Source organism: Patagioenas fasciata, chromosome 3, assembly GCF_037038585.1.
Source record: "Patagioenas fasciata isolate bPatFas1 chromosome 3, bPatFas1.hap1, whole genome shotgun sequence".
Classification (NCBI taxonomy): Eukaryota; Metazoa; Chordata; class Aves; order Columbiformes; family Columbidae; genus Patagioenas; species Patagioenas fasciata.
Window position 1 is genome coordinate 10,069,007 of NC_092522.1, and position 27,068 is coordinate 10,096,074.

At 43.4% G+C, this 27,068-nt stretch overlaps 1 protein-coding gene across 3 annotated transcripts; it reads right to left on the reverse strand.

Moving 5' to 3' along the window:
- UGP2 (UDP-glucose pyrophosphorylase 2) lies at nt 1–26,523 on the reverse strand. Of its 3 annotated transcripts, none has more exons than XM_071805733.1 (10): nt 26,419–26,523; nt 20,184–20,311; nt 19,524–19,631; nt 7,647–7,832; nt 5,239–5,372; nt 4,304–4,601; nt 3,047–3,244; nt 2,631–2,873; nt 2,072–2,176; nt 1–1,096 (listed from the first exon to the last, which is right to left on the reverse strand). In XM_071805733.1, the coding sequence occupies exons 2-10, from the start codon at nt 20,295–20,297 to the stop codon at nt 989–991; spliced, it is 1,494 nt and encodes a 497-aa protein (XP_071661834.1). In that variant the 5' UTR covers nt 20,298–20,311; nt 26,419–26,523; the 3' UTR covers nt 1–988. The 3 variants fall into 3 exon arrangements, with proteins under 3 accessions (XP_071661834.1, XP_065689424.1, XP_071661833.1); XM_065833352.2 differs by lacking the exon at nt 26,419–26,523 and adding an exon at nt 25,820–26,094; XM_071805732.1 differs by lacking the exon at nt 26,419–26,523 and adding an exon at nt 25,437–25,703.
- Between the last annotated feature and the right edge of the window lie 545 nt (nt 26,524–27,068).

Consider the following 27,068-nt stretch of genomic DNA (forward strand, 5'->3'; position numbering starts at 1 on the left):
TTGTTTTTAAAGACCAACTTCTTTAATGATACATACCAGTGTTATACTAAGCTTATAAAATAAAGTTGTCTGCATGTAAATACAAGAGAAACATTAAGAAATCAATAGTGATCAGGATAGGGATTTCAGTTCCTGTACAAATTTAGAAATGACTCAATAGAAGATAAATTAACATACACAGCTGTGACAATATGAACATGGGTGTAATCACTGTGATCCATTTATTGAAAAAAAGAGGGCAGATTAAGATATCAACAGGAAATCCAGTCTTAAATGGGATGTGAAAAAGCAAACACCACACGTGGATACTGAGGCATTATTCTCAAGTATTAGATTCTTTGGGTGAGTTTCGAACATCAACAATTCCCACTCTCACAATACAGAAATGGAGGTATGGACAGTCTTACCCCAGTATCTTGACATACAGCTGGGATAGGACATCCCACTTGCAGGTTGTAGGGGTTAGAGAGAGCCAGAGGTCAGGATGTTTGTGAGCACATGAAATACAGGGGTTTTTAACAGCCCATTTAGCAGTAGTGAAACTTTTGGTTTTCAACTGTGCCTGCCACTTATACTTCATAAAAAGTCACATGAGTAGCTAACTGCATTGTCCCACATGTATTGCTTCACAGCTTTATTTCTGCAGTTACAAGCAATTCAAAACTACTACATGTTAGAGGCAAGCCTCTTAACTTCTTATCAAAGAAGATCTGTCCATCTTACCTCAAGACAAACAGTATTGCACTTCAAGGTTATATTAACTGAGTTACAGAATCTCTTTAAGGACTGAAGCATTACTTACGCACATCCATGGCGCTATGTGTCTGCTTAAAAAGATAAGCAAGAGAAATTAATTTTAAATTAATACTGCAGGGTACTGTGAAGATGACAAAGCATAGGCCCTCTGTGTACTTATATCTCTAATGCTTAAAAGGTTCTTCCTTTACAAGGCTGGTTCAGCACAGCAGCCTACAGAACTGACCCTGACTCAGTGGTCCAGGATCCGAAGATTGCCAGATACAATTTTGTTCTCTAGTAGAGCTCCAGCTGGGATGTCAATTCTGTCGCCATGATTTGCAATGATGATAACTGTTCCCTGGATTTACAAGAGAAAAAACAAGTGATTAGAAACTTTACATCAACTGTTGACTTAGAATGAGCTAGAGTAGTGTTGTCTGGAGGACCAGTTAGATGTCAGCTGGATGCATTTAGTTGTATTGTTTCTGCACAGACCTTCCCCCCCCCCCCCCACAAAGATTTTAAGCAATATTGAAAACACTGTAATTGCCAGCATACTAGATACTATCAGCTTACAAGCAGAGTTGATGCCTGCTTTGAAGATACACACTTGCCATAAGCACTTTTATCATATCTGCTTACTTTTAGGTGCAAAAGCATTAGCCACATCAGTATGCAATGGCAGAGCTCACCATGTGTTTGCTGTAAGCAGAGCTCACCATTACAGCTGTAAGGCAAATATGCAGAAAGAGCTGGGAACAGACAGATGCCTGTGAGTGTCTGATAGTCGCCTAAGGTGGTTCAAGTGCTGGTTGTTGCAGCCCCACCTTGCACTGGTTTGTGTCAGCAGCTAAACTGGCCTAGACTGCTACAGGACCATGACAACAATCTGCTAGGATTGGCCAGATCCTAAGGAAGAATTTGAGAGAGAAACTAATTTGCTCAGCTCCAACATTTACTAATAAAGTAAGAACCTCAAACTGATGAGAAACAGCCTGTGGCTATGAAGCCCTTCCGGGAGGCGAGGCAGTAGAGCCAAAGGACAAAGACATAAGCATTGTTTTGAAATGAGTCATGAGGTCTGTGGTGTTGTCAAGCTTCACAGACAAACCTCAGCTCTCCCTGGGACTGCACAGAGGAGCAGCTCTAGCAGTAACACCTCACACTCCTCCATAAGGGTCATTCTTCATTCTTGTCCTCTGCAATGCTTGGCCTGGTGACTTAATTCCCAGGAGCACTTCCATGGACTGTGCTTAAAGGCACTGACTTAGGCAGGATCAATTACCAAGGAGTAGAGGTGCTTATTGCAGGAGAATACTGCTCACACACTCACCTTTAATGAAACATTCTTCCCAAATGTAACATCACCTGAAACCGTGAGATGATCCAGCTCCAGCATGTCTGGAATACTTTCAAACCTCCGCAGGTAATCTTGAACCTTTTCGAGAGAAGGAAGAATAGAGAGTGTTTAAAAACAACAACAAACAAACACACAAATCTATTTGTGGATTAAGACAAGCACGGGAGCTTCTTGAAAACTCTTTTCAGGGATCATTCTGGAATCTACATATGACAAATACAAAAGTTGCTGCTTTGAAAGCAACATGGTATTGTAATTTCTGTCAGGGAGGACTGAGGAGCAGTCAGGGCAGTATCCCACTAAAGCTGGGCAAGCTCTAGAGAACACACACAGCCCAATTCACTCTTTTCCCCAGCTGACAGGGTAAAGGAGCACCCAGCAGCAGTGTGACATTATGCACAGTTCTTCACAAAGAGCAAAAAGGAATGCCCAGATGGCCAGAGGTAGATAAAAACTTCTCTGTTAACTCATGTATTGCTATGGACTATGTTTTTACTCAAAGAGATAAAAACAAAGTATAATGCTAGTTTACCTTTGTGAAAGAACTTCCCAGTTTGACAAGAGGCACTGTTGGAAATTCACGCTTCTCGCTCATTGTTAAAGATCCCGCATTAAGGCTGTACAAGTTGGACATCACAAGCAAGAGATCTGACGTGGTCTTAACAGGCAGAAAACGACTACGAGGTACGTTTATCCCCAGAGAGTTCTCAAAACTTTTAATAGCAGCACCAACTGCAGTCTCCAACTGGATAACATTCAAGCCTCCATCCAGAGTCTGGAAGAGAAAACCCAGGTGAACACAACCCGCAGGTAATGGCACTCAGACGTCAGAGCTCTGCATTTACCGACAGACCAGCTCCTACTTGAAGGCAGCAGTCCCTGTCTCATTACCTAGAAATACACAGTTCTTTTGAGTCCGTTTTCTCTAAAATCTTCCTAGCTGATTACCTTTGGGTTAACAATGATCTCCATGTCAATAGCATTTTTCTCTTGCAGCCTTTTAATCGCAGACAGAGCAATCCACAGATTGTTGGTATTGAATATTTTGAATTTTGACACAGACTTGAATTCATCCACGTGTGCTTTTGGGACCTGAGCTATCTCCACCAGCCTCAGCTTGTTTTCATATTGTGTAAGCGTGCCACCCTGCAAGGGTCAAAAAAGAAGATTTAAGTCCTGTTCATGAGATGCCAGAAAAACCCGCCCCTCATCCCAAGCAGATGATACACCATTTTGTTGGCATTTAAAGCTGAACCTCAGTGAAAACATGTTGCTTGTGTGCAGCTACCAGGTTACTAATTATAGAGTATGTTTAAAGTACAGTCAGAACTGTCAAATGATCATCTTTCAGCACTCCAAGACAGTTAATTATTTTTGTGAAAGTTGTTGAGAATGTTTTGCAAGTGCTGCTGTTGTCAAAAATCACATTCAGCAATATGTTGCTGGATTACAGAGGAAAATTAAATCTAATAGTTCTGTATTGCGCCACTTACTAGAGAAACAAGTGGTACTTCAGTAACCCAAACTGCATTCTTACAGTGCATTTCTGTGGGTTTATAGGACTATGTCAGAGCTTTCTTAATATTTAATGAATACAGAGGAAAAATCACATTTCCTCCCCACAGAGGCAAAGTCCAGTTACCTGACAAATTACCGCATGCTAGAAAGATTTGATGTGTGCTATAAACGTCTGACAAGGTGTCAAACCTGGACTCTGTACAAAGTCGAGCGGTCAGGGCAGGAGTAGACTGGCAGCCGTGCCAAGCCGAGTTGTGCAATGCGCACCTTGACAGCTGGCTGAGTGGCACAGGCAGTTTTCAGTCCATAAAGATTAAACCGCTGTATCCCACCCCTCAGGGCTCTACTTCAACCATCCCCAAACTTCTCTCCTGGAAGTGACAGTTTGGAGAAGGTGTGGGGGTTTTGACCTACAACCCACAAACATCACTTGTGTGTTCAGGCATCAGTCAAGTCCAGGCTGTTGCCCAGAACCGATGTCGAATTTGTTCCATGAATCAGAACTTGAGAAAGTTGCTGATTTTGTGCATCTCAAATTAGGTCACAGCTGATGTGTTAAATGGTGCCTAAAGATAGCTGTAACAAGATTTAATCTACGTCTGAATTCATGCACGCAGAAGAGACGAGGGGCTATTTTCACCATCGTGCCAGGCATTCAGACAGACCTGCACAACCACCTCCCTTTACCTTCACATCCGCCCTGGTTTTGTTGGTGACTTCCATGACAAATTCACAGCGTTTTCCATTGGGTGGGTTCATGAGGTGGTTAAGAATGTAAAGGTCCACAGTGGCACCCAAGTTATCTATATTGGATACAAAAATATATTCCTTCCCCTCTGCGATGAGGTTATCCAGCAGACCAGAGTTATAAAAACTGGCGTAGATGTCTCCATGGCCTGGGGGATACCAGCACTCCGTGTTCTCTCCTGAGTAAGATACATCCTTGGCTATTGGCAGCAGAGTTTCCTTGTTAATTCTGGGATACCTGGGAAGTCAATGGGTTTTGTTAAGTTCTCGCCAATGTCAGACTAGCATAAAGAAACACAAAATACAACAGTAAAGGTGCAACTACGTGGGCTTTTTCACACCGCTTTTGAAGCTCTGCTTTCTAGATTAGTTTAAGTGCTCTGAATTGAAAGACCCGTCCAAATACTGGGCTGTCACTGAGAAGCTACAGAATGCAAGCTCTCATTCAAGGATTTAAAGCCACAGTTCTGCAACAATCCTGTGAAACAGCTTTCTCCTGGCACGCAGGTTCAGAGTTCAGCAAGCCCGCCTCTGACACCACCAGCCACTTGAGATCAGAGTTTGTTCTTGATAAGGAAGCCGTGCTCTGCCTCCCTCCAGAGACCAGGCATCCAACAAAGCAAATTCAAGAATCAAGAGGCCAGCATCCAGCACACCATTATTCACACACTTCTTGGAACTGTGGCCCTTCTCCTGAATTTTAATACACTGTTTTTGACTCTGACATCTCAAAGAGCCTCAAAATAGCAACTGAACATGGGCACAGAAGACTATTGCTACCTCAGCATCTCAAACAGAAAACCTACACCGTTTGGGCTACGCAGAAATGCAAGCTAGCTTTTCCCTTCACCCCAAGTGGAGAAGTTTTTTGATACCTGCTTTGATTAAAAGTGTATATCTTCACACGGCTGTGACTGTATTTCTGCAAGATTTTCTTTGTGTCGTCATCAGTGTTGAAGGAATTCATGAGAACAAGGGGAACATCGGTGTTGTAGGATTTGTTTAAATGCTGAGATGGGAAAGAAATGGTAAATTCAGCATGTATTATTAGCTTTAACTCTGACACCTAAGATTTTAGGACAAAGAAATGAGATAAAACAGACTGGAAGTAATAAATGCATGACATAAAAGAGAGATGCTTATGCCAACGCAAAGGATAATAAATTAGGTAAAGGAAAACAAATCCTTGTGAGTAGTCAAGTCAACGTAAGGCCCACATTAATGTATAACTAGTCTTTCTTTTTATATCTGCATCGAGATTTAAAATTTGAAAAGCACAGCATCACAAAATGATTATTTTAAATTTTAGGCTACTGTTGATTATTTCCCCCAGATTACTGAAGTCTGTCAGGCTAAGGTTTCAAAACCTTCTCTCCACAGTAAGCACTTGAGCCTTTCTGGCAGGCTACGAGATGGACAACAGAATCAATAAATGTTACAATGTTAATTACTTGTGCATCTGTAAAATGGAGCTGAAATACACAAGAGCATTTCCATGTGGACAGCACAGCAAAGGGGGAAAAAAAAACCCCACAACAAACAACAGAAAACATGACAGGATTCCATCAAAAATAAGAGCGTACAGGAAAAAAGATACTTCAATGAGTTCAAAGGTTTGCGTGTCAGGTTGCCCTCGTCTGTTGGGCAGCATTTGGGATCGTTAACTTCTGGTGGTGTCGGAGGCTTCTGCAATGACCCTTTTGGGAAAGTGCCCGTAACACCAAAGGATTAGGACAGCATTAGTTGTATATAAATTTAAGGGTAGTATAGAACTGTCTAACACACATGGGAGGGTCACTCTGCACCAACACCACACCAAGGCAAACATTTTTGGAGCTCCAGAAACACTGAACAGGCGCACCAAATTTCCTACTCTAATGACCACCTCATCTGCTGTAAGAGGAATATTCTGCATTAAAAACGTAAGCTGAAACATCCTCTCAACACCAACAGCTGTTGTTTTCTCTTACTTTTCTTTCTTTAGAGGAAAATGCCAGCAATCACTTCCAGCATGAGAGTTTCAATTCAACAAGGAACTCAGAGCTGCTGTGAAGAGCTTTGTTTTAATGCACATTAAAAAAAAAAAAAAAAGCTTTTAAAAAGCTAAGCTTGGACTTGCACCTGCAGGAGTCGGGCACAAGCCCAGGAGTCAGCCACGCCAGGCTGGATTGCTTGTGTTTCTTGACACCATCACCACCGCCCGGGTCGGTGCACACAGGGTGAATTGCTCCTCTGCAAACATGCGTGGGTAAGAGCTCCATTGCCAACTGCTCCGTCTCTTTTATCCACATGTGTGCACACCACTAACACCCGTTCTTTCCACACAATTCTCCAGCACCAGCACTGCACCCAGCTCTCATTTCCCTCTCCTCTCCCTTTTGGTAAGTCTCCACTGGGATGTTTCTTAAGGGGTCACACAGGAGAAGCCCAGTGTCTCACTTCCTCTGGCACAGAAAAGCGATGCTTTATCCCAAAGTACAATTCCGAAACCTGGCAAACTCAGTGACAGTGGCATATCATGTGAAACAAGAATTGGATCCCAACTTTCCCTTACCCCAAAAATGCAAAACCTGTACAACCACTTTGCGGGCTTTGCTTTAATTAAGATCACAGTATCACAGTATGTTTGGGATGGGAAGGGACCTCAGAAGATCACCCAGTCCAATCCCCCTGCTGGAGCAGGAACGCCTAGATGAAGTCACACAGGAATGTGTCCAGGCGGGCTTTGAATGTCTCCAGGGAAGGAGCCTCCACAACCTCCCTGGGCAGCCTGTTCCAGTGTCTGTCACCCTCACTGAGAAGTTTTTTCTCAAATTTAAGTGGAACCTCTTGTGTTCCAGCTTGATCCCATTACCGCTTGTCCTATCATTGTTTGCCACTGAGAAGAGCCTGGCTCCATCCTCATGGCACTCACCTTTTATATACTTATAGACATTAATAAGGTCGCCCCCTTAGTCTCCTCTTCTCCAAACTACAGAGACCCAGCTCCCTCAGCCTTTCCTCACACAGGAGATGCTCCACTCCCTTAATCATCTTTGTTGCCCTGCACTGGACTCTCTCCAGCAGTTCCCTGTCCTTCTTGAACTGAGGGGCCCAGAACTGGACACAATATTCCAGATGGGGTCTCACCAGGGCAGAGTAGAGGGGAATTAGAGCGGATTAGTCAGGGAAAATATTTTTGTATTGGTAAGAATTTCTGCTCCAGGCGGGTTTCAGATTTGGTCCCAGCACCCAGGCCCCTTCAAGTGTCCACAACAACTCTTCAAAGCCCCTCAAAAGTTACCTCAATCTGCTGAACTGTCAGATCCAAGAAGGTGTTCTCATTCCGCACCCCAATAAGACTTTTTGGGCCTTTACAACCCATGCTCGTGCCCAAGCCGCCATTTAGTTTCACAACCACCAGCTTGTTCAAGACAGAAGCAATATTATCGGGCAGTCCTCTGGCCTTTATTTTCTCATAGGGCTGGATCTGTGAAGAAAAAGAGAAGAAAAAAGCATCAGTGAGACATTTCAAAGGAAACTGCTTTCTCCCAAAACCCTGCAACACTTAAACTTTGGCAACAATCGCCACATTTATTTGTATGATTTATGACACTGAAGAACATTTGCGAAATGAGTCCTACCATAACCTGATGCGTTGTAACACAAACAGTCCAATGTGTTACTACTCTCCCAGCGGCACGCTACAAAGTAGAAAAGTTCCTAGTTCTTATCCTGCTATTTTCAGGATGTGTTCCTTCCAATCCCTAGCATTCTGTGATTCTGTGTTCATCCAGCTCGCATGACACCTTACAGAAAGTCTTCCACCTGCCCAGGGCTGTATCCTACAGGCTGACAGAGCATGGGCCGCATTTAGGGCTAGTGATGGAGAGCAAAACCAGGCTTGTATTAGGCATTACTTGCCTCCTAATGCAAAGCACCTAAATCGAAGGAACAACAGTAACAATGCCACGATAAATATCATGCCAAAACTGTTAGAGCAAAATCAATACAATTACCCTTTAGCCTTCCCTTCTAGAGATTTTCTTTTGAAAAAAGCCCTGGTGTTAAAAGTGCCGTGGGTATTCTAGCTGTAAGAAAAGCGGCATGTAAGATCCACAGCTGATTTCCAAAAGCAAATACAGAGTAGTTCTCAGAACTGTGTTTGCTTCGGGCAAGTCAGGCTGGGGTTCCAATGGAAATCTGCATTGCACTGGAACAAGAGCCATACTTCTTACTGGGATGTGTGGGGGTAGGGAGGAGAGTTTGTGCAATTCCAACATTCCACAGGCAGCAGAGTAGAGCAGATCCCTCCCACTGGGGAAATTCTGGCTTACGCAGGATCTGGAAAGCTTACGGTACATATTTAAAGATAAGATCACTCCAATAGCTACGGCATAATGATTAACTAATCTCTGATTACTCAAAGAGTGGAAACTGGCCCAAGGAGGAACATCTCGATGCAATTGCTTAAACTCATTCAGTTTGGAAAAATTTCCCAGTGCGTAAGGTACGTACTCCAAAAAAGCAAGTGATTAACTTAACTTGAAAGCCCTACTTTCTCACTAAAATATTTCTACTAATATGAAAACATTAATACAGGAATAGCGCCATATTCTCTGTTGAAACACTCTAGCTGTTGAACATTAAAAATACATGTCAATGTTGTGACGTAACTTTTGGCTCAGCAGGCAGCGTTACTGGGGAACAAGACAAATTTTGGTAGTTTTGTGATGTGTACCCATCAAAACAAAGAGATGCAACTAAAACGATGAGGCTTGAAGTGTAAGCCCAGTAATTATTTTATTTTAATGTGATTTCTAAAGCTACATTCTATGCAAATGCCAGGAACCTTGCTGCTTGTTTCTGGCAGGTACTGAGAACACAGGTACCCCCAAATTATAACTGTTCCCAGGAGAACAGGTAACATCCAGACTCACTCAGGACCCTACATGAGATTTAACCAACACATTAGATAGAAATGTTTCCATCTACCTGCTCTTAACCCAGTTCTCACATTCCTACCTACCAAGTAAGCTCAGGCTTAACGTACTTCTCCATGTTTCAAAAGCAGTAGAGGTTCCCTATGTCAAAAAACCCTGAGACCATGTAAGCCAGCTTTAGGAGTAATGCACAGACTATCCTCCCTGTAAAATTCTCATTGCATTCAAGATAAATATAATGTAGCTTGTAAGAGTAAGAATTAAAAGGAAAATCCTAAGTATTTAAGCTACTACTTTGCAGCTAAGTCATAGACATGGTGGTTGAACAGTTTTTATTTCTCTTTCTGCAGACCAAAAGGTAAACATGGAGTTACCATGGCTCAGGCAGCAGCTCTAACACAACCACTGCTGCAGTCACCTGCTAACAATACACTTCTCCTTCGAGAAGGAAATTAACTGATTAAACAAAACAGGAGATGTTGGCATGCTATTATATTTCCCATTTAATCTGCAGAGAATGCTAGTCATAGGAACAACAAACTGGTTTATAGTCACTGATAAGCACACAGGTTTGTCAGTAAAATCTGCAGAGATCGGTGAAGGACAAGGGAGTGGAAACTTGCCAGCAAAGGTTTTAACTTGAATGCCGACCTTTGGACAACCAGAACTTCGATCCCCAAAAATTTACCTATGTCACCACAACTCGATTCACACATCTAAGAGATAAAGTTTTCAAACAAGGTTTTGGGAGGGCCCCAGCAGTTTCACAGTAGGTGTCTCAGTTTCAACTTTGTATCATAAGATTATGAAATAAAACACAACACTTGAACAAGAACACATTACTCAAGTGACCCAGGCAAAAATCATGCTACATCAAAATGATGGCTCTAGATTTCTGCTACCTTGAACTGAGAATTAAAAAGAGCTTCCTTCCTTGTTAACTAGCTGGTTAAAAACCAGCACTCCAAGACCCTTCATTAAAAAGGCGGACAGCTTTAAGTGCGTGGCTTAACTGATAACGTCACAACTCATTATGAATAATTTATGCAAATCCCTATTATAGGCCAAATATGTTACTGAAAGGTATCTTAGTTGGACTACTTTGCTAGGGAAGCAACAGGGTAAAGCCTCCCCATTCCAGCCTTCTCATGTGAGGGTGTGACAGCACTCATTTTAGGCCAAAAGGTTCTTTATCTAACAGTATCAATAAATCAAACAACTGTTCTAATCACAAACACGTCTTCACAATTAGTCACACAGTGCCTAGAGATAACAGGATTGTGCCGTGTATTACTCCAAGAAACACAGGCCGGGTACGAAATACCATGAGCAGAAGGGAAACATTAGTCCATTTTTGCCTTGCTTTTTTCTCTCCATGCCCACTCCCAGATTTACTGGCTATGATCTCTGGCCAGCTGCAGCCTTCCCCCATTCTCCCTTTTCTACCCCAAACCCTGGCAGAGCCTCCTGCCTCCAGGTTATACATTCTGTTCAATTGCATCATCTGAAGGCGACAGAAGGTTGAAATATTAAGTTATAGAGACAGCTGAATTTGATAAGAGGGAGGAAGGTAGAAAATAAGGTGATGGCTATAAAGGGATGGAGTCCCAGGGCAGAAAGGCAAAAGACCCTAAACCAGACCTGGCATAATGAGAAAACACAAAGCAAACTCTCAGTTTTCCAGTACAAAACTCTGCTACAGGTCTTGGGCATGAGACTTCACAGAAAATAACAGTGATGCCCAGTAACACAAATGTAAAACTATTGAATTTTATCAAAACATTCCTCTGCACATTTTAAATTTAACAGCAGCATTCTGGAAGCATCTCCACAGTCCTGCTTCAGCAAAGGCTCAAAAGATGCGGCACCCAGGATAAGCAAAATCAGGAGTATCCAAACGTGGCACCAGAGCTGTTCAGGTGTGACTGCACCCTGGGATAAAATCCCCACCATGGTGCAGCCGGATGCCCAGCCTGGCAGCAGCAGGATCTGGCCCTACACGCAGGTCTGTCCTGCACGGTGGTTCTGCACCCTGGGGAGCAACCACCAGCTCCTGACCATGAGCTCCCCCAGCAACGCCTCTCTGAGGTAAAGCACTTAAAAGATTTGTTTGTTTTGTTTTTGTTTCGGGGAGGGGTGCCTGTAAAGTTAGGAGCTCAGTATCCTTGGAAATCTACAAAATCAGTTTTGTTTGGGTGTTAAGGCAGCAGTCTGTTGTTGTGCCTCGTTTTAATGCAGAAGATGAATTCATAAAGTCTAAACAGCCCACAAAATATATTTTTTTTTAAGTTTAACTGTACTCAGACTTCAGTTAAATATACAGCAACATCTGTACTCATATGAAGTTGTGATGTTACACGGGGAAGATGTAAACCATCACGAAACAAACCGGTAGCTGTTGATTTGGCTGGTTTTGAACTTGCATGTTCTCCCCAAAGATGTGCAACACAGCAGCCTTGACGGTCCCTGCTCCTTACAGGGGTGAAGAGGGAATAGAACCAGAACCAACCTCGTAATGCTTACACTACTTCTACAGGGCTTGTACTCCTTCCTCCCCACCAGAAGTGGTGGGAGATGGAGGACAGGAAAAGCCAAATCAACAACAGCACCTTAATAAGGAAGATCTAGCCATTTGTGAGATCTAAAGGAAACAGTCCTCTTGGCTCTTTTCCGTGTAGTGACAGCAGGAACCTCCATTTCTCCATGCATTCTGAAATACTGTTCTTCCTCCTCCGTGAGCAGAGCTTGCTCTCCATGGCCCTGAGCTGTGTTCGCATCAGCCAAAAGTTACTAAGCTATTAATATGTGTCACTTGCATCTATCCTCATTTCCAACATAATTCTGCCGCATGCCACAACTGTTGGAAGAACATCAGGATGAGAAGGTTACCAAGCTGCGGCAGCCGTAGCAACCTAGATAAACATTGTGTCAAAGCCACTTCCTTAATACTCACATCCACCGCTCCCAAAAAGGACCATTTCAGATTGCCCACACAAGCACTTTGTGTTACACAGGAACACTACAGCCCTTCATCACTGATCTTACAACTGGCAATAGGGTTATTCAGCTAAATTAAAGACAGAGAAAGCTTTCAAGTCTGTAGAGTTGTTTTATTTATAACTTAGCTGAGAAGCTCGTTTCTTCCAGGAAGTCAAATGCAGAGAACTAGGAGGCTAATATTTAGGGAGAGGTTTAATAAATAAATAAAAGAACCAAAAAACACCAAACCAACCAACCAAACAACAAAAAAAGAGCCAACCAAACAAGAAACACACAGAGAAGACAAAAAAAAACCCCACCACACACAACACATATGCACACAGCTTATCATATAGGCATGTGCTGTTCGTACACACAAGCATACTCTTTGAACTAGGGACAGATCCCTTGAAAATATTAAGTGATGAGAGTACATAAAGACTAGAAAAGTCATCTGCTTCAGATTATACATGCAGTACCTTTCCTTAGTTGGACAAAAAGGCCAGATTATGAAGTATACTCAAAGGGAATCCTCACAACAAAAATTTTGTCACTCGTGTAACTGTGCCTCAAGGGATTTCTAATCAGCTGGCCTGAAAATATCATCACTAAACACTGCAGGTTTATGGAGCTTGTCACCAATAAACCAAAGCTCCTGCATGGCATGCCCTCCATAAAACAGAAGCAACTGACCTAAGCAAAACACTGCACAAAGACAGCAGCAACAACAGATCAAGCAATTAGTTACCAGCAAGCAGTTCTGCAACCAAAGAGGCACACGCTAGACTGGCCTTGCATCAGTGATGCCTTAGCATCCCCAGATGTCTCTGTTCATGCAACAGAGCACATCAGTGTGACTGAAATAACACGTAGCAAAGCCAGGGCAGCAGCACTGCCTGCTGCAATCAGAGTCATCTGTTAAAACAGCACCCACCGCACTTTCTGTGTGAAGACTTCAGCACTCCCAAACAGGACCGTGTGGCAAATAAGACAACTTGATCTGTTCTCCAGAGTTTTGCCCCAGGCAGTCCAGGGCAGGATGGCTCCTGCACTGGCACTGTACTGCCACTCGCACTCACTGCCATAAGCGTTTTCAGAGGCTATTAGGAATTAAGCAGGTGTGAGGGAGAGAATCTGAAGGTCACAGAAGCTGGCAATGCCTGGATGAAAACCACAGCAACAGGTTTCATGTCAGATCTGGCCACCGACTTATTGCAGATCCAGACGACAGAACAAATTAAAGGAACCTTTAACAGAACAGGACTTTTTCATTTGAGATTTATTGCTATGCGGAAGCTGAAGTAGGATGGAGAAAGTAAGGATACAAAGAATTGCACTATTCCACTTCCAACTGGACACGGCACTACTTTCACCAGTCATGCCAAGCTCTCACAAAGGGAATTTAGACCTCAAGTACTACCTTACAGCAGCTACGGCCATGCTAGACATGAATAACAGGGGTACATTCTGTAAGCTTGAGGTAAAATTATTTTCATGCAGGAGAACTGAAAGTACTTTGCATCTCATGAATCCCTTTGCTTCCTTTTACCCTTCCTTTCCATTAAAAAGAAGGCTACATAAAAGAAAATCCTTCAGCAATCTTCTAGATATCATGCAAGGATCTTTGATATAAGCAGGTTCACAGAATGTTAATATGCAAAAATCAAACGGAACTGGAGCTTTTTGATCTAGTGCAATCCCTCTCTTATTCCAAATGCATATCCGTTCAGGAATACCATCTGTTCATAGTTAGTTTATTCTATCCACAGTTCATTTATTCTGCTGTATTTTCAAGAGGAAACATGCAGAATAAATGAGAGAGGCAGGACATGGATATAGCATTTCAGTGTTGCAGGATGCATCTGAACAAACTATAGAAGGTAAAAGATCCTGAAGTTTACCAGCATGGATTTGTCAGAAAGGCAGGGACAGCTGATACAGCACAAGGGGTCACGAACTTAGGACCTGACGCAGATATCCAATTCCAAGTGCGCACGGAGAGGAATTAGCAAACATGCACACATACTCCCAGTTCTTATCTAAAGGGACTGCTGCCCGAACTACTATGCATTTTTAACCCTGTAACTTCACATATCCTTACGATCCCTGTACTCGCAGACCCTTACCTCCCAAAGGTCAATACTGAAATTAGCCACCCAATAGCCATTCCCTCCCCGCCCCCCCCCCCAAAAAAAATATATATACAAAAGAACAAACAAACAAGCCAACCCACCCACACAACAAAACAACAACAACCCACCACACCACAAACAAAACCACCACAGCCACACAGTGCTGCCATTTCACAGAGGACATACACAGGAACTTCACTCCAAAGCTCCTAGAACTTTTCAGGAACAGAAGCATGCAAAAAGAATCTTGCTGCATTTTGTCAACAGAGATTGTGTTCAGGCCAGGTAGATATACCTTGAAAAATAATTGTTCTTCTCATTAACAATGAGATGATAAACAGTGATTTTAATGTACTGTAGGTATACCAGAAAGCTTAATGAACAATTCACTACCAACAGGATCTACAGAGATGTACACTCAGTGCTTGGCACAGTTTGGCAGAGAAATGTGACTAGATCATCTCTCCTTGCCATCACTGCCCATCCACAGTAAGGTAAATACCACTCCATATTAGACTGCAAACAGATGTAAAACATTTAGGTTCAAGCTTTAACTAAGTGGGATATGAATCACACACACAACGTTCAGACATCATCAGAACAGCCAAAAAAATGATTTCAGCTTTCAAGTCTCGCTACGTCCTTCTTGCATCACTCACAACACAGCTCTCCAAAAAGGTGGTCTGCCACTCAGTTCAGGGCCAGACTGCCTTGAAATCTGCTTTTGCTAAAGCACCAACCACCCTTTTATGCTCACACTAATATGCCTGAAACTAGCTTATGCAGGAAGCTCAGAGTAAAGTCCTGATGAAGTTAACAGTTCCATCCAGTCCCTCCATCAAAGATTTAGTTTGTCAGATGTTGCATCGGCTACAATACAAAATTTCTAACTCAGCCTCGTTAAACATTTCAGTTTCTTTTGGCATAAGCATCGCAAATGACAACTTGGCAATGAAGCCCTGGATCTTGATGGGTCTTTAATTCAGAGAATAACAAATGTCAAGAACTCAAATTCAAGCAGGATCCTTGCAGCATCAAGACTGCTGGATGCCAGTGCTATCATCTAGCAGCTCCAGTCATGTGCAGGCACTAATATGCAGAACCACCGCATCACCTGTGAGCGTATACACAAGCATAAGAAGTACTCCATGGTAACAAAAAACAGTTCTTACTCTCGAGGTTTGGAACACCGGACTTGACAAGTAAGTGCTGATGGGGAAATACTTCAGGAACAAAAACGGGCAGGAAAGAGATGGCTTACAGACACATGACTACAGCATCACTCATTTGAGATGTATCTCAAAACGGCGGTTTGGGATTGTTCTAAGATGACATATCTAGCTTCTTCTGGTTTTGCAGACAATGTCACAGAAGTGATTTTCAGAACAGTTTGCATGAGGAAATGTTGGGAGTTTGACTAAGATTTCAGAAGCATACTATTACTGCAAGAAGGTTTGCAAGAGTTTGTTAGAGACAGACAAAACCAGTATCAGGGCTGTCATAATGGGTAGACAGGACAGGAATATATCTGTATTAGTCAACATGTACTTACAGAACAACAAGGAAATACTTAATCAGCACCAAGGGACAGTTTTGGAAATAACACCACATGGACCCTTAAAATCTGTTTCCAGAGTTTAACATTAGGAAGACATTTTGGTTTTGGATAAGAGCATGACATTCTTTCTTTTCATTCATGGTATAGTTCACTGAGATGACAACTTGAGCTACAGACAACAATCCAGCCACTGGGGAAAGAAACCTCTAACAGTCAAGCTCCTTTGACATTCGCACTGCTTCGGATGCTTTCTCTATATCCTAGATGAGGTTTTCCATTGCTATTCTGAGGTTAACCTGATCACTGCAGTTCCCTCAGAGAGTCCAGGAGGACTTTGCTATTGCTCCCAACTCAAACAAACAAATCACTGCAATCTACATCAACAGGAGTAAATTACACTTGACATGTCCACATTCTTTACCTGATATCCTTGCTAATGGCCACTTCAACTATGTATATTTTCTTCTCTGAAGACTATAACAGCAATGGGTCCTAAACATGCCAGCTATCATTTTAAGCCTTTGGACACATGGAAGCAAAGCATCTGGGAGGAAGAAACAAGTCAGAAGTTTACCAATACAGTGTGAAATGGGTAAAATCTTCTGTTATTCTTGTCTGGAGCTTACAACTTGCCTGCCCATCGGTATTAGTTATTACACTGAAAACATGGAGGTCAGGGATGAAATCTCCCATTGCAGAGAAAAATGGGGGCATACTACTAGACAATAATTTCTGTTTCAGTGCGCTGACAGAAGCCTTTACTTGTCAGTAGATACTTCAGTAAAGAACAAAAAACTACATTCAAAGAACAAGTACAGTGGACAACACATTAGATGACCCATAGAAGTCTGATCAGAAATCCTACTCCTGCACAGCACAGTCCCATGGCATGGGGCAAAAGCCTGAAAACACCTTTCCCACTTAACCTGAAACTCAGAAGTACCTCATGTAAAATAGAAAACAAAAAGACAAAGCCTATAAATGCAATAAACTATTTAGGAACCTTTAAGCTGTTCAGATTAAACAAAACAAAACCACACAACCGAACACCAAACCACAAACACCCACACAAACAACTTTGGCGCATTATTGGATGCTTTTATTATACATATACATATATATGTACACACATACATACGTGCATGTATATCTTTATATATATATACACACATACCTTCACACATGCACATATATACCTAAACAGACACTTTGAGGTCTATCAGCTGAAGATTACACATGCCAGAATATTCAGTGCTTTGGACTCATCAAGCAGCAAACCAATTCTCCAAAACAATCACACTGGGGAGAGTAGGTCACTGTTTTCCAGGCCATGATACAGGTAGTGCAAGATTCTCAAAAGCAGCTGAGCACCCCACCACCTCACGAAACAAGGTTGTCCAAACAGGCAATAATACATCACTTGCCAGATCACCAACCAAACTTCCAAACAAGACTTGTGTGTACCATCCTCTGTGCACCATCCTCTGTGCAGTTCTAATGAGACCAGAAGGAGACTACACCATGAGTTTTTATAACTACGAAAAAACTCAACGAGAGCTGAACAAAAGCACTCAGAGGAAATCTGCATATATTCACAGATGGATACCTTTCCCAACATGAAGGGTTTAGAGGGCAAGTCAGATGAGGAACGGTTTGTTCAAATATCAACTTATCCAAGGAATCCAAAAACAAGATGTCTTCATTATGAAGTGAAGAAGGCATGGAAAGATGTTTGTTTGCAGGTATTTCTCCCTAGCTTTCTTCGGTGACATTTACCAAGCATGATTATTTGATTTGGGGTTCGTGTTAGGAAGTAAAATTTCTTCCAAGATCATGCATGCATCTCACCTAAGCCAAAGTGATCAGCAACCCAAATTTGCAGGAGTCTTACTGCTTTTGGTTTGTTTGGTTTTGTTTTCCTTTTTGTTTAAAAGTTACTACACAGCCAACAGAGATGAGAATGAGCTAGTGCAGGCCATAAGGAAGAAGAGGGATATTCTTTCTTATCTTGTCCTCCTTCCCACCTTATGTGACCTTAAGCTAGGCCTTTGTCTAACTTTTTCGGTTTTTTTTTGTTTTGTTTTGTTTTTTTTTAACTGCCTTCCTTGCCTGGGAATCTCTCATCAAGCAATTTCAGTGCCTTCTCATAACTCTCCTGTTTGACATTTGCTCCCAATGCCCTACCCAGTAATTTTCAGTCCTTTACATAACTTGAAAGTTTTTCCACTGAAGGTGTGCAAAAGTTTAAAAATAGACAATAGCTCTCCCTCTCCATAAAGGAGCCCATTCACTCGCATCAAATTCCTGTCATTTAATCCCAGGCCTTATCTTGACACAGAGAACAGTTTATTTCTTTCATTGTTGCAACTACCTTTCTACATATTTAAAAGGCTTACCACTCCCCAGACTTTCACCCCCTCTAGATTAAAAGCACACCCCTTTTCTTCAGCCTTCCTTGCAAGTCACGTTATCTAGAACTCAAATTTCTCACCTTGGCCTCTTTATTGAAGGTGGATTTTTCCCCCCAAAGCAACACTTTGTTCAGTGTTACAGTACAGAAGAGAGACATCACACATTTTTGAAGTTAAAAGAAAACACTCAACCTTGAAAAAACCCTAGACTTGCTCTAAAACAGCATCATTCTTCAGCACTTTAGAGAGCAGCACTGCATCTCTTCTGGAAGTAACTAGACAGCCTGCCTTTCAGTTGCAAACAGAGCCTCAATTGAATCACCACAGAGAGGCTAAGAGAAACCACAGATGTGTGAGGATACAGAAGCCCTGCAATACGCCAAGATCACCACTCTGGGAAAAGCAAAAATTTGTAGCACAACTACTGTGTTAGTTACGAAAGAGTCAAAAGACAGCTCAGGGCCACAGTTGAATCAATAAAATGGGGTTAGGTTTAATAAGAAGTGTTCATTTCAATACCAAACAGTGCTGGTAAAAAAAAATATTTAGTGCTTTTTCAGCAGCAGCTCAAGTGGCAGCTTATAAGTTATAAAAACATAGCTGATGTTAGAAAATTACTCTGAAAACCCCCACTTGTTTCAGATTCCTCACTTTTACTGAGCTGCTGTAGATTACAGATGTTGCTAAATGAGCTATATAACCCAGCCCACTTGCCATATGTCCCTTTCAAATTATTGAGCAGAACGGATTGCTGGAAACAGTCCCATCTGACACACCCAACCTTCTTCCATGCGCAGGAGAGAAAGGGGAACAACAAGGGTCCTACCTACTTCACCTCTACCACAAGTTACCATTTACACCAGAGAAGGTACCAAATGGTAAGACGGCATCTGCCCAATTTTGTTCTCCCGCTCAAGGAAGAGCTAACAAAATAACAGCAAATAACTTGACACATATGTTATGCAGGACCTGATGTTCAGGAACACATACAACATATGTCAATAAATAATTTTTTCCCAGTTTGAACCGAAGGTGTTGTCCTACATGATTTTACAGAACCATGGGAGTTGCATTCATTCTATGGGCAACGACATCATTTGCTACAAGTAGCAAATCAGTTTTATGTTCCCTACAGACTGTCACTTCATTGCAACTTACAGAATCTTCTGGGGGTCTCTGAATCTTCCCCCAGTCCACAGATGGTCCCTTTTCTTGTAGGAATCTATGAAATAGCTTCTTAAATCCTTCCAGGTCCTTCTTAGCATGCTACAAAGAAGAAATACATTAGTTAACACTGGTATTTAATGCATACCTATTCAATCATGGAAGCGTTTCTACAAAATTGGAGTACAATTTATTCACAAGAGCAATTTTATCAGCACTGAAGCAGAGACATGCTAAAATTCAAGTAAAATTCTAAAAGGTACCAAAAGCTCATTTTCACTAAAACTCAAGATACAAAACCAACTTGGACACCTAAAAGACAAATCTTTAGTCAAAACCATAACCATTAGAATTTGGCCCAATCTGGCAGACAGCAGCTTTACCCTCCCTTTCTGTAATCCATTAAAGATTACACAGAACCTTTAATAACTAAAGATGATTAAACACTTAATAATAACTCTGTCACCCAGTTTATATGGAAATGAAAGTCTCCTGCTGACATTGTCACCATGGTACTGTTTCACACAGAATCAGAGCAGGTCTTCAAAACAAGGATTGCGATATTCTGTGATTTGCCTCCCTGTATAATTCTTGCCTTAATTTTCTGTATCTAATTTATCATGCTTTGAGTTCTGTCCACATCATACTCCTTACCTCTAGCTCATTTGAAGGTGCGGTCGCAAGTATCTTATCAAGTTCTACTTTCATTGAATACTCCAGCTCTTGCCGAATAACTTCCTGAAACTGTGAAGTGCCAGCTTGAGACATTGCTTTGCTGAAATCTTAAATAAAAATACAAACATGGGTTAAAGTAAAAAGCAGAAAAATAACTTAGACTACAAATAGCCTTCCATTTTCTTTTAAAAATTAATTAACTCACATATCTAGTCTCATTTTATTACTGTGCTAGACCTCCAGGAATATAACCTTTTTGTTTTTAGTAACTTGGAGGACAGACCTTAAACTGGGTCCACAGAACAGCAAAGGCCAATGATCCATATCAAGAGACATCCAAAAATCCACAGCAGTACACTTTTTTGCCAGACAGCCAAAAAAATTCCCATCCTACCACATCAACATACTTCAGCAAGTAAAAGTGTGAAAAAGCTTTTCATTTAAAAAATTATTTTATGTAGAACACTGTGATTGAGGGTATCCTTCTGTTCATATAAGCAAATAAAAACATATGCTTTTATTATTTATACATTACACTTTCAGACGATCTTCAGTTTGCTCCAGTAAATATTCCCTTACTTTATCTTACTATTATTTTCACACTACGGCACGCATTTCTGTTACTAAGCAACCTAGAAAATTAGTCTGTCTATCACTTCAGCATTTGTTTTGCTTTTGAAAGCAATAAGCTCCACAAATGTGAAAAAGAGCAGATATACAAATGGTCTATATAGTAAAGTCCACATCACAGAAAGAAATGGGAAATAACACGACTTTATTTTCCAACAGAAAGCACTTGAAGTGAGTGCGTTCACAAAAGATATTCTGAGTATGTTCGCTAAAGACTCGGTAATTTAATTTCTGCCAAATCCCTTGAGTAATCGCTTCTCCGTAACACAGAGTGATGTATTGCCAAATATAGCTGGATTTTAGAAACACCCTGAATACTAGTGCAAAAAGGGACAGGAAGAAACTTTGCAAGTGAACAGAGTGATACTGCCAGAAAATATTGGTAGAAGATGGACATGTGTTTAAAGTTCACTTATTTAGAACATGCATTAAAAGGCTATTCTATCGAGAAGGTCTAAGAAAGCCAGAGGCAGTTCATTTCAATACCATTTTTATTTTATTTTCTTTTTTTAAGCAAAGTATTCCACAGCCTCAGAGTCAGTAACAGTATCTAATCCTTGCTTTGAAGCCCACAGAAGCCATTTTCCTGACTGCACTGTTTTGCAGGTAGGGGAGAGGGGAAAAAAAAAAAAAGGAAAAACAACAGACAAGTGCTGCAGTGCACATATTGTGTGTGCTGCATCACAGGGGAAACACCAGTTCAAGATTAACAGTACAATGCATAATAGCTTCTTTTTTTTAATCAAATGCTTCATTTAGTAGTAAAAACAGGTAATAGTTGAAAGCCTGTTAGGCATATCTTTCCAGGTCAAATATGTAAAACCAGACAGCTCTTAGCACCTCCTCCTACAGTAAAATGAAGAGGTTTATGCCAGCTGAATACTTTCATACCCAACTGCTACAAGTCCTGTCTTTTCATAAACACATTTTGGGTTGAAACACGGTCTAAACTTCCAGAGAAACAACTGCTAGGGGGATACTTTCATAAATGTTGTAATACATGACTTCTGTTACAGCAAGAGTGGCCATTTCTCACAGTTCATCAGCCTGTAAAACATGTGACCCTCCCAATATGATGCAACACATCTCAGAAGAAACTCTGAAAATATCAAGTATTCAACAGAGACTGTCATTCGTGCTGTTAAGCACATTTAAGCTAAGACAGAGCCAGCGAGCAACCTTCCCAGGCTGCCATGTAAGTAGGAAAATGTTCTTCACTCCTATTAGCCAAAAGACTTGAAGCTACCAGATAACAACACTTGGAGATTAAGTAACATCACAAAGAAATCAAAAGAAAAAGGCATCGTAAAAGCAAGCATGTAATAACGTTCCTAGTTTGGGTTTGGTTTTTATTTTATAATACTATACATCCTCCATGACGTAATCAGCAAACGCAAAACACATTTGATCACCCATGTCCTTGCAGAGAAGCAAAGCAAACCTGTTGCTTTTCCCAAACACCAAGTGCCGAGCACACAGACCAGCCAGCTGGAGGGGACATTCCCCCAAAAAACCCAGGCTGGCAAAGCTACCAGCACCAATGGCTGCACTCTTTGTTGGTAACTGAGGATATTTAGGTTTTATGTTGACGATTTAACAACTATTGCAACCACTCAGTCTCATCCAGATTCAACACACTAGGGCACAGTTGCTCCGAGAGAACAATGTTAGTGCTATTACTACTATTATTATTTTGAGGAAAAAGAAAGGAAGGACATGGCTGGAGTCCATAAAAACACGGGTTTGCCTGGTGCAGGAAAAGTATCTATTCTGCATACATGAGAATTTGAATACTGTAACTAAGCAGCCAAGAGAAAGAGCAACCCAAAGCTTTTCTGCTTTTAACATGCCACTGCAAAGCAGAGGCTTTCAAACATTTATCTTAAGAAATATCCACTGGATGGGGATCTACAGCATTCTCTGAAGGCTCTCCAGAGCAAGACCACAAGAACAGCATCGGTGCATCGGCTCCAAACTTAAATGAAGTCGGCACTTGTTCCCATGCTGCTGTCCCTCAGAGTTCTCGGGCAGAAGCTGGTGTTTATGCACCCCAGCCTATTGCTAGCAGAAAGGCAACCGCAGCCCTGTAATGAGCTACTGTTAAATTTAACAGCCAAAGTGAAGGTTTATTTCCCTTTTCACCCCAGCAGCAACGAGGAAGTAGAAAGGCCAGTGCAACTGCATATCTGAAAGCAATTATTTCCTACAGACAAGTAAAATTTCCTCAGGCTATAATGAAAAATAGTTATCGTGCCTCTAAAAATCAGATGGGAGGCAGAGGTGTTGGACAATGGCAGGAAGAGATTTCCAAGGGTACATGCGGCCATAAATTCCCAAATTATTTATAAAAGAAATGCCTCTTCCAAGCTATTTCGCAAGCAAAACCTCAGATTTCAGCCTAAGTCCACTTTTATGGCATCAGTGTTCTCGAATGCCCATCTGAAGGAAGAAAAGGGTGGGGTAAGGTAGTGGAAGACTCTGTGGGAAACAGCCCACACAGGAAATTAGCACAGACAAGATGAGCATGACTAAATAGTTCAGGCTTCAGAAAACATGGGACTTTGCAGAAATGACCACCCATGATATCTCAGTTTAATGTCTTCAGCAGAAAGTGCTTCCTCATGTAGTACAGAAAGGACAGTGGTGGTGTCTGACACGTGGGAAGTTTCAAACCCTCCTGCCCCCACTGTTATTTCTAGCACGCTTTTGTGCTTTGCTCTCACTGCTAACCTGCCCCCTGCCCTCACAGCATGAACTACAGCACATGGCAGAGTATTTGCAGATTTACAGTACATGACTTTATAACTGACATATGAAAAAAACAAAATATGGTAAGTCAGATCAAGCTAATAAAAAGGTTATCTTACACTACCAGAAACAAAATAAGGGACACAAGAACAGAACAGCAGCGATCCCTTATTTAGGGGTACTTCCCTTCTGTCGTCCCTCTTATTCTACATTAAAAATGCAGAATGCATTAAGATTGGTTAGTTTTGTTCATTAATTCACTCAGGAGAGAACTTCAGTGTCTTGGTACTCAGCATACAAGGACCCGGCACAGGAGGGAGTCACGGGAAAGTCAGACGAGAAGTCCCCTCTCGTGAAGAAACTGGCAATCTTTTGTGCTGAGGCTTATAAATCTTAATTACTTCTGTAATCTAAGTAACTATACAGAAAGACAGACAGCAGAAAATTATTTAGGTCTACTTGAAGCCAGACTACTTGCATAAAAATCAAGAAGGGTAGCCAGCGAGTTAAAACACGAAGCTGAACTCTAAACGCTCTACCCTTGAACTCTGTGCTGAGGGTACCAAGTGAATGCCTTAATTTCCACCAGCTCTGTCAAAAGTTCAAGGCAATTTTTACCCCTGACAAGGATTAAAATCTCTTTAAATATTGACACTACAACGCATAATGATAAATATTATTTTGTTTGATTTTTAGAACTGAACATACCCACTCAGCCTTTACAAACATTTTTATTTTCCTACTACTAGAGGCAAAATTTGTCAAGATATGTTGGACTGAAGCACACATGAAGTGAAACGTACACCTGCTCCCTCCTTAACAGATGAGCATGTTAGCCTGAGCTAACTCAGAAGTTTGCAACGTAGGAAACCATTCTTTCCAGCAGCACGCACCAAGAGTTCAGGTGTTACGGTCAGACGCAGTTGGACTTCTCAGTCTAGCAGCTGATCCTCATGCTAAAAATATCACTGGACATCGGCAACATGTTTTAGTACTATAGGCGTGATAAAAGAGCACCTAAATGGCGGTTACTTTTTTAAAAAGCTTTTAGGATTCTTAAATCCTTGGTTATATTTTAAAAACTGGTTATGATCTTTACATAGGTGTCTCCAGCTTTCAGTTTCATAAATAATAACCCTTGCCTGCAAGATGGCTCCCTTCAGCAGTAGGCTGAGATAAGCCAATTCCATTTAAAAAGAACAATTCAGAAGGCATTTTCGTAATGTATTTTACAGCAAGAAGGGGCTCATCTCGATAACTTTCAGAGTGGCCACTTGAGCAACGTGAGTGCAACACTTCCCTCCTTCAGCTCCGCATTTTGCCCAGGTGCCACAGGACATTTGTAGACGGTCGGTGCATTTACACAGCAAGTATTGCACAGTCCTGGACATCCACCGGGTGAGTGACAGCGATTTCCCAAAGCCTGAGGAGGCTCTCGGTTTTCTGCAACATCGAAGTTCACATCGGGAAAGACCTACTCATGTTCTTTCCACAGGCGGAGTTACATTTGTGGATAGGCCTGTGTGGATTTACGTTAAGGAAACCTACAGGCATGGATTTCACTATGAACAGCACACATGCACCACCAGGAATATCAGAAAGAAAACTGCCACAGCAATGCACCAAAGTAATTTTTCCTCCTGAAATGACCTCTTGTAGGCTGGTTCCCTGTTTCGCAATTGAGGAATCTGAAACTCAGACCACGTACACCCACGCTCACACATGCAGAGAGTAAAGGAGAGTGCCTGAGCTTACAAGGACCAGAAAACGCCAAAATATACTCAAGGCTACATTAAAAAAAGAAAAGTGTATGCGCTCGACCTCAGTGTTCTTTCTCCCTCAGCTTTAACAGACCTCGTAGTGAAGAGGGGGGAGATTTTCACTTGCAAGATGCCCCGGTGCAGTCCAGGTCCTGCCCGTGGATGGGAGCCCTGCCGCTCCAGCCGCCCTGTTTCACCGTGTGCCGGTACCGCACGGGAGAGCCGCGCACCCGCCGGGGGACCGAGCAGGGTGCAACCGGCCGAGGCCCCGCTGCCAAATCACGAGTAACACTCTAAGGAAGCCCCTGCACCCCGCAACGGGGCTGCGATGGGGCTGCTGCACCTACCGCTGCCTGCGCTACCGGGCTGCTGGAGAGAAGAAGGAAAGAAACAATAAAAATAAAAAAAAAAAAGGAGAGATCTACGTAAACACAACTGAAGAGCCAAAAAGCACAATTACAGAGCACGCCAGCTTACCTTTCGCAAAAGACGACATTTTCGCTCTTTAATAAAATAAATACTTTGCTCTTATAAATACAGACCGGGTTGTCTCTTGGGGGTTTCCGACCCCCAGCCGGAGGGCAGGCTGCCTCCCCGCGCCCCTGCGGAGCCCGGCCGGCGGCGGGGAAGCGGCGAGGCGGGACAGACGGCGGCCCCGGCCCCGCTGGGATCAGCCCTCCCGCCGCGCTGACCCCTCAGCCGAGCAGTCCCTGCCGGGCCGGCGGGCGGGAGGCAAACCCCGAGGAATTTAAATTTCATCAATGAAAGAGGCGGACCCGCCGCGCCCCAGGTTTCGCCACCCCCAGCCCTTCCCTCCCCTCCGCTCCCCCCTCCCCGCCGGGCTGGGCCGCCCGCCTCCCCGGGGCTCCCGCGCGGCTCCTCCCCGCTCCCGGACGGGACAGGCCGGGCCGGCACGGCCGCCCCGCGCTCCGCGCGCCCCGCGCGGCCCTTACGCCGGAGGGCGGCGGCGGTGCCGCCTCTCCCTCAGGCGGCGGAGAGGCCGCGAGGGGCCTCCCCGCCGCCCCCTCACGCCGCCCCGGGGAGGAGAGGGGGGGCGGCGGCCCGGCCTTACCCACCTCGTCGCTGCCGGCACCGCGGGGGGCGGGGACGGGCGGGGCGGGGCGGTGGCGCCGGGACCCGCGTGCCGCGCGCTCCCCCGCCCACCTCTTTCCTCCCTCCCCCTCCCCTCCGGCGGGGGCGTGGTCCCGACCGCCTTCCCGGCGGGCCCCTCGCGGCGGCGGCGGAAGTGAGAGGGGGCGGGCCTCGCGCGCTGTCCCGCCCCGCCGTTGGCGGGAAGACCGGGCAGGCTGTGCGTGTGGTGGGGTGTGGGTTTTTGCGTGCCGGGGTGCGGTGGCGGGAACCACTGGGGGCCCCATCCCCGGGACGGGACGGGACCGAACCGAACCGAACCGAACCTAACCGGGCGGACCGCGGCACTTCGCCCCCAGCCGATCAGCGCTGCGCGGGCAGCGGGAGCGCATCCCCGAGGATGTGTCTTGTGTGCAGGTCTGGGCGCCATGGGATAAAAAGGATGTAAGGCTACTGGAGAGTGTGCAGAGCAGGGCTGGGGAGCTGGTGAAGGGTTTGGAGGGGAAGCCGTGTGAGGAGCGGCTGAAGTCCGTTGATCTGTTCAGCCTGCAGGAGACTGAAAGGAGAGCTCATTGCAGCTCCAGCTTTCTCACAAGGAGAGAAGGGACAGGCAACGACCTCCTCTTTTTGGCGACCA

Excerpts from the sequence above, each read along its gene's own strand:
- UGP2 (XM_065833352.2), bottom strand. Across the intron at positions 4,602-5,238 it reads TACACTTTTAATCAAAGCAG|GTATCCCAGAATTAACAAGG; the intron begins GTATCAAAAAAC and ends TTGACTTCCCAG. Across the intron at positions 1,097-2,071 it reads GGAAGAATGTTTCATTAAAG|GGAACAGTTATCATCATTGC; the intron begins GTGAGTGTGTGA and ends TTGTAAATCCAG.